Here is a 7760-nt window from a genome sequence, read left to right on the forward strand (position 1 = left end):
TAATATATATATTTTTTTTAAATTAGCAGTTGAGTAAGAGTGGTGTGGTAGAAGTTGTTTTTGAAAAATGTTGCTTGCTTTTTCTTTTCTTTTTACAAGACAGTGATTTAAAAATAATAATTAATCATTATAATACCATATTTTTATATAATTTTTTTAAAATGTCTTTTTCTTGAATTGTTTTTTAATGTCACAATCACTTATGGGGCATGGTTATGTCTGGCGTCACATGCATGCCCCGCCCCTCGATTGTATGGCCGCCAACCGGAAGTTCTGCTCGATAGTGAACGGAGACAGCAGCGAGCGGTGAGTGGAACATTTTATGTCAGCTACTAGCGGGCCGCGGCTTCACCGCATTTCCCTCCTCCGCGGTTTACTCGCGGACATATCATCTTGAATACCTTTTCGGACCCTTCCTGAAGTTCCCCCTCGGCGCACGGTGGCCATTTTGTGACGTTTGAGCTCCCCATCGTCGCGGACGGAAACACGGACGGAGACGCCGGTAGCAGACAATTACATTTATTGTGTTAGCATTAGCACATGCTAACGTTGTGTGTGTGTGTGTGTGTGTGTGTGTGTGTGTGTGTGTGTGTGTGTGTATAAAGAGGACAGATTAACCGGGATTTAATCCGTCTCAGGGGGATGGTGGGCTAGTTGGATAGAGAGTTTGATTGTAACGTTTGAATGCCATCACGAGGGATGAAGGAAGAATCCACCATTGTCCTCCCCCGGCTCAATAACCGCGCGCCGCCCCGCCTCCGCCGTCACTTTTGTCGGTCGGGTCGTTCGACCTGCCGTCCAAACGGACTGCCCGTGGGATGTTTCCCCGGAATAGTGAGCTCGATTGTGGTGGTTGTTGGCCAGGGGAGCTGCGGTTGTATGATGTGTGGAGGAGGGAAAGGAGGAGGAGGGGGGGGGGTTGCCTGTCACTCACTGCCCGGTTTGATCGTCCTGTTGTCTGGCAGCGATCTAAACTCCCCCAACCAACCCGTTGTGTGTGTGTGTGAGAGTGAGATTGTGTTCTTGTCTTTATGTCGTCGTGTGGCAACAAGAGAGACCATTTAATTTCTAAACAAAATGTCAGCAGCGTTTATTTTATAAAGACAACTTAAATTTTGATAATAGTTCACTGAAGTTAGTGAATATCGCCGCTGTGTGTGTTAGAGTTGAGCTGTCAAAATTAATCGTGTAATCCATAATTAAATTAATCAACAGCTATTTAAATAACGGAGTAATCGTTTGCTGCCATATTTTATTTGCAAATTGTCCAAATCCTCCGATTTCAGCATATCAATAGTATTTTTATTATTATTTTTTACTTATTTCTGTAGTCCTTCATGAAAGAAGACTGAGTTTGCAAACATCTGTTTCTACTTTGGAAAACAATGACTGAACCAATAACGTAGTACATCAATCAATCCCCTCCCCCCCCCCTTTTTTAAAAAAAAACCCACTATACAAATACGAATGCTTTTGTGATACGCTTTAATGAAAAATTCAAATGAATCCGATGATTCGATTGATTAATCGATTCTAAAAAAATATTCGATAGTGACAGCGCTATGTCAGAGATGCCATCCTACATTTTGACTGAAACATGCTAGCATGAGAGCCTTTTATTCAATTAGACCGTGTGTGTGTGTGTGTGTGTGTGTGTGTGTGTGTGTGTGTGTGTGTGTGTGTGTGTGTGTGTGTGTGTGTGTGTGTGTGTGTGTGTGTGTGTGTGTGTGTGTTATATGCTCTCAAGTAATTGAAGTCATGCAGATGGCACACATGAAGGCTTGTAAATGGACTCCCGACTGGAGCCCCCTAACCAAATGAAAAGTGAAAAGGTTCGAGCCATAAAATGTCCGAATCAACCACAGTAATTCACTTGAGTAGTTTCTTACAGCCAGCGTCAAAGGCGGGAACACGAAAAAACGTACACAATCTCAACGATTGCGGCGTTTTTGACTCACCAAAGGTGTCTTTAATGCTTTGCCACTGCCGGAGAGGTATTACAATATGTTTACTACGGTGGGTCATGCACTCCACTGCACCATACTGTTTCCCAGAAGCCAATTTGAACCACTTGAGTGGCCATTAATAAGTTATTAACTGCACATTTGTCCCTTTTAGCTTTATTTTAACTGCTAAAAGACTCAAGTGAGAAAAAGTAATTGCGTAATCTAGTCGTCTGATTTTATTACCCTTCAATTTTCTTTGGGATGGAAGCCACGGAGGTGTGTTTTTCATCAAACCGAGTTTTACTTGCCACATTTGAGTTAGCTCTATTTTTAACCGCTGACCGCCTCCCGCCGTGCGAAGCGTGTGAGCCGTTGTTTCCTAGCAGGCCTTTAAAAACCCACGCTGTGTTATTGATCGTTGTTGTGAGTGCAGGGGGGGGGGGGGGGAAAGCTACACAACAACTAATCATTCCGTTTTTCAATAAGTATTGTTTGGGTGTTCAAATGTGAACACATTACCCAAGTACGCAATATAGAGACCATGTAGAAAAAAACATTTTTTTTTAATTCTTAATTTATTTTTACTGGATGCTTGCAACACATTTTAAACTTAATGGAATATATCAACAACATTTTTTTTTTTTTTTTTTTACAGACAAATTTGTCTTATAAAACCGACAAAAGTGTTCAGTTCAAACTTTTACAGCATGTTTTGAAAGACTATTTTAGGCATTAGTCATGATGGTGGTACAGTTTTAGGTGGTAGTTCCTGTATACAATTTGAGACCCCCCCCCCCCCCCCCCCCGAGCTTACTTCTTCATGCAAAAATGGCCGTCATTGAGCAAACACGCTGATCCTGCCCGGTCCGGACGCCGTTGGAATTTAAATTCTAATGTCAGGCATTATCCAGAGTGCGGTTTACACATTAACCCCCCTCGCGTTTCCGCTTGCGAAACAGGCCCCGTCTGGGCCCGCATCATCACATAGTCAAAGGGCATCGAGAGCGGCTTTTTACGACCGTGCTCTCTAATAACCAGTTGCCCCAAAGCTGTTATCTGTGACTTAACGTCGCGGTTCCGGCCGGGTCAGTGGGTGCTTTTCCATAAAAAGATCAGGTTGCACCATCAATGCAGGCAGAGTGCTTTTTTTTTTTGGGCCATGCAGTGGAAGTGTGTAGATTTGGTCGTCAATTTACAGTATTCAAAATCATTTCATGCCATACATATTGAGAATAATTAAAAGCCTGAGAAGTCCGGTGGTAATTAGTGCCTAACTCTTTGACTGCCAAAAACGTTAAATAACGTTTAGTAAAATCCTATGGAGGAGTGCCAAAGACGTTAAAAGACGTTTGTTTCTAAACAGAGGTGAAACTAGCCATTTTCTATTGTTGATTACTGAAAAACGGAATAAGGTAGAAACAAACTTTTTTTTTCTGATGAAAGATGAGAGTCCAATCTTTCATTTGGTAGTATGTGTGTTTCCATAGTCCAAACACATAATTTTCTGTGGACCTTGAAAGATCAGTCAAAATGCTTAAATCGGCTGGCACCCGGCATCCCTTTTCCGAAAACGTCTGGCAGTCAAAGAGCTAAGAAAACGATGGCTTTTTTTTAAATTGTTATATCTGTGAAGGCTGTATATAGAAATAAACACATTCGTTTTTTTTCTTCTTCTGGTGTTTAGACTCTCTCACAGTGTATGTGTGGCAACAACATGTCTGTGCCGCTGCTCGCCGAGGCCGTGGCGGTTTCCGGGAACGAGAAGGAGACCGCGGCGGTGAGTTAACTCGTCGACTCGCGTACGTGATATGTCCATAATTGGAGTTTTAATACGAGGGCAGCGCTTTAACGGCATTTTCCCTGTTTTGGTTGCAGGTGATTTTCCTTCATGGATTGGGAGACACAGGGTAAGTAAGTAAGCCAGTTTGGGCTAAAAATAAATGAAACCACCCTCAGTGTATTTAAACTGGGACAAGTTGAACTGGAGTAGTCGCACTACGGCGTTGGCTGATTAATTCAATAAGGAAAGAGGAAGTCTGCTTTGGGAAGCACAAGAGCGGCTTTGTTGGAGCAAAAAAAAAAAAAGGCGCCTTTTGTCTTTTCCATGTTGTCACACACATGCTGAGAATTCATACATTCGCCCGTGTGTTAATGCTGAGAGTCCATTTTGATTGCTGGATGAGACTATTTTGGGTATGATCGCATCCCCGAGGACAAACCAAAACCACGTGTTGTTTTTTTGATGACATCCTCTTTTTTTGTTCACCAGGCACGGGTGGGCTGACACCTTGACGGGGATCCAGCTGCCTCACGTCAAGTTCATCTGCCCTCACGCGTGAGTGTCCGTGGAAGGAGTCGCTCCATGCACGGGTTAAGCTTCCGCACGTGCCGCTCGTCCCTGCTGTTTTCATCCACTTGCTCACTTTCTTCCGCAGGCCACGGATCCCCGTCACCCTCAACATGAAAGTCATTATGCCCGCCTGGTAAGAAGAATGCCATTTTCCAGGACAGGTGTCATGACAAAAAAAAAAAAAAAGCACAATATTTAACTGGTTGTTTTGTGCTCTTCTTGCACAGGTTCGACCTCATAGGCCTCAGCCCCGAAACCCCCGAGGACGAATCCGGGATCAAAAAGGCGGCTGAGAACAGTGAGGTTTATGACAGTAGACTGGGAGTCACTGTTGTGATGACTTGACAACTTGATCGTTGATTGATTAAAAACTACAAGTGTGACGTAAACCAAGACAGCCAGACCACGACATTGAACTCTATTTGATCATTTGAAGAACCTTTCCGCCCAGTAAATAGCTGTAAATTGATTTGCCTGTTCTTCAACTCGGTCAGTAGTTCGATAACATTACCTTGTTATCATCCAAAGTTGGGGATAGACCGATTATTGCCGCCGATATTCAGCGTTTTGACAAATATCGGCGTCAACCATTTTTGAAGAATCATACGGCCGATAATAAATCCATTTCAAAGTGTTCAGGGGAGAGAGAAAAATCAGGGAATTAATTATTTAAATTTTCATGGATGCTTCTGACCCTGGGAAGTCTGCACCTTCTGTCTTTGTTTGAAATTAAAACTAGATAAATAGAATTTTAATACATCAGATATTTTGACATTTTAAAAAACTTTATTTACTGTGACAAACAATATGGAGTTATTTACTTAAGTTTTTATTTAACTTTTGAAGACATGCTACTGCCCCTGCAAGATTCCTGAACTTTTTGTTAGCTTTGTAAAACTAATTTTAGAAAAATATATTTTTTTTAACTCCAATATTTTACGAACCCTTAAATGTGTTCAATAAACAAATGCTTAAAAATAAAAGCTGGACTTTGTATTTATTTTTTATTTTTGATGCCAATATTTTCCCATCAGCGTCCTTCACTACTAATAGTATCTGTATTAGCCCAATCAAAAAAAAAAAAAAAAAAACATCGGTCTATTTCTATCCCAAATGAAGGGTTGCTGACGTTGAGCCAACAGCAAAGAATTCAATTAAAAACACAAAAGATACTACTACTAGCATGCACCGAGCTGTAGCTCCCCCTAGTGGACAAACTATAGTTCTGAAACCAGGGAATGTGGAGAAAACAAAACCGAGAGCATTTGGAACTGGTGAGCATTGTGTTCTGTGTTTAATTCCGCACTTTTGTTCCCTGCAGTCAAGGCCATCATCGAGCATGAGGCCAAAAATGGCATCCCTCCCAACCGCATCATGCTTGGCGGATTCTCTCAGGTAGGATCCCGAAGATAGCAGTTTCATGTTCATCCAGAATATTGTCACGGTTTTAGTATTTGTTGAAATTGAGGTTGAGAAGCAAGATTTCTGTTCAGGACTCATGAGAACCGGTTTGTAAACATGTCTGCTTCCCCCGTTAGGGCGGGGCTTTGTCCTTGTACACCGCTTTGACCTGCCAGCACCAATTGGCCGGCGTGGTGGCCCTCAGCTGCTGGCTGCCGCTTCACAAGAGCTTCCCTCTGGTGCTTCTAATCGTTTGTGATCGTTTCAAGCCGCCGGCGTTGCCAGTGCACTGATTGCGTGGCGTCTCTGGCGTGCGTGCAGGCGTCCAGCGGCAACAAGAACCTGCCCATCCTGCAGTGCCACGGCGAGAAAGACGAAATGATCCCCGTGCAGTTTGGCGCCATGACGGCGGAGAAGCTGAAATACATCGTCAGCCCGCAGATGATTACCTTCAAAACCTACCCGGGCGTCCCTCACTCGTCCTGCGCTCAGGTGCCGCGTGCAGTCAGTCGCGCCCCCGCTTTGGTTTGGGCAGCATCCTGACACGTCCGTGTGTGTGTGTGTTTGTTTGTTTGTCACGCTGCAGGAGATGCTGGCGGTGAAGGAGTTCATTGAGAAGTATTTGCCTCCCATCTGACCTCACCTCATCCCTACTGTGACTCCGCCTCGTCCCCCACTCGTGACACTGACCTCTCACCCACCACCCCCCCAACCCCAATTTGTCATTCCCCAAACAGGAAACAGCCATGAGCACCCCTTCGTCCTTCCACAAACACGCCAATTGGATTCCAAAAATGCATTTGAATTAAGTGCTCACAATTTGTAGCCTCTGGAGGGAGAAAATCAGCCCCACTTTGCAACATTCCTGTTGATTATATTTGTCGTTTTAATCAACTTTCTGTGTCCCTTTTGTGTCGCTGTCCACTTGTCACCCTCCGGTCCACCTCATCAACCCCATTCCAAGTGTTTTTTTTTTATTTTATTTTATTAATATGGCTAGTTTTTTTTTTTTTTTTTTTTTGTAGCTGAAAACACAAAAGACCCCAAGTTTAAAATGCTTATTATTGCTTATGAAGTCGATCTCCCTCCTTTGGCAACTTATTGAACTGACTAACCCACTGATCAACAATCTCAAAGGTCAGACTTTCCAAACTTTCCGCAAGTGGCAATATGCTCTGGTAAGAAACATAAGTGAAGAGTGATTTTACAAATGACAAAAGAAAGTTAACCCTGAACAACTTGATCCTTGGACAACAAAGTCACGTGTGCGTAAAAGAAATCGACATCTGTCAGGTGTTCTGCGTTTTTTTTTTTCCTGTTACCATGAATGTTGTTTTGACTCTCCTTTTGTTCTCGTGTTGGCACGCTTGTTTGGAAAAGCTAATTGGGGGGGGGGGGAGACATCCGCTTTGATTGTAGTTGACAAATCAATGAATGTCTCAGTTGTGTCACACACGTTAAACTGTGCTTTTTGTCCTCTTCGACTGCTGCCGCCTTTTTTCTTTTTCTTGTAATTATTGTAATGTGCGACAGTGTCACACATTCTCATGTGGACTCTCCTTGGTTTAAGTTTTTACATCTGTTTTTGTGTACCATAACGTTTTGATGTATGTTTGTGTTTTGCCACTGTGGTCATCTCATCCTTTTATTGTATTATGTTAAAATGATGAGCATTCAGTAACATGAGAATTGGTGGTCTGTTTCCAAGCACCTGTATGCAGAATAAATGACAAGAAAAACATTTAACTGTCCGTTTACTGTAATCGTCCGTTATTTTTTGTGTGCTTATTATTCACACGACAACATGCAAACTCCACACAGATGGGCCTAGATCGTTTTTCCTTAGTTTTCTTCTATTTAATTAATAATCGAGATTACTTTAGCGCTATGACTATTTGAATAAACCAAATGGCTCCCGGAAACATTATGGCCTCCGGTCCCGCCTACTACTGTGAAATAACCAATGAAGTGCTTAGAGTGGGCGAAGTGTGGCAGTGGACAATAATAGACCAATCAGATGGCAGAAGAGAGAAACTTACCAATTACATTTTAAGGCGGGGCCA

General features: G+C 42.8%; 1 protein-coding gene across 2 annotated transcripts; it reads left to right on the plus strand.

The window, feature by feature from the left end:
* Nucleotides 1–238: 238 nt before the first annotated feature.
* lypla2 (lysophospholipase 2) lies at nt 239–7448 on the plus strand. 2 transcript variants are annotated; one of them, XM_077548921.1, is made up of 10 exons: nt 239–306; nt 3631–3723; nt 3822–3853; nt 4216–4281; nt 4382–4429; nt 4524–4594; nt 5618–5691; nt 5835–5936; nt 6019–6189; nt 6284–7448. In XM_077548921.1, exons 2-10 carry the CDS (start codon nt 3646–3648, stop codon nt 6332–6334), a joined length of 693 nt encoding a protein of 230 aa, XP_077405047.1. In that variant the 5' UTR covers nt 239–306; nt 3631–3645; the 3' UTR covers nt 6335–7448. The 2 variants fall into 2 exon arrangements, with proteins under 2 accessions (XP_077405047.1, XP_077405048.1); XM_077548922.1 differs by lacking the exon at nt 239–306 and adding an exon at nt 315–502.
* The last annotated feature ends 312 nt before the right edge of the window (nt 7449–7760 follow it).

This window comes from Vanacampus margaritifer, chromosome 17, assembly GCF_051991255.1.
Source record: "Vanacampus margaritifer isolate UIUO_Vmar chromosome 17, RoL_Vmar_1.0, whole genome shotgun sequence".
In the NCBI taxonomy this organism is placed as follows: Eukaryota; Metazoa; Chordata; class Actinopteri; order Syngnathiformes; family Syngnathidae; genus Vanacampus; species Vanacampus margaritifer.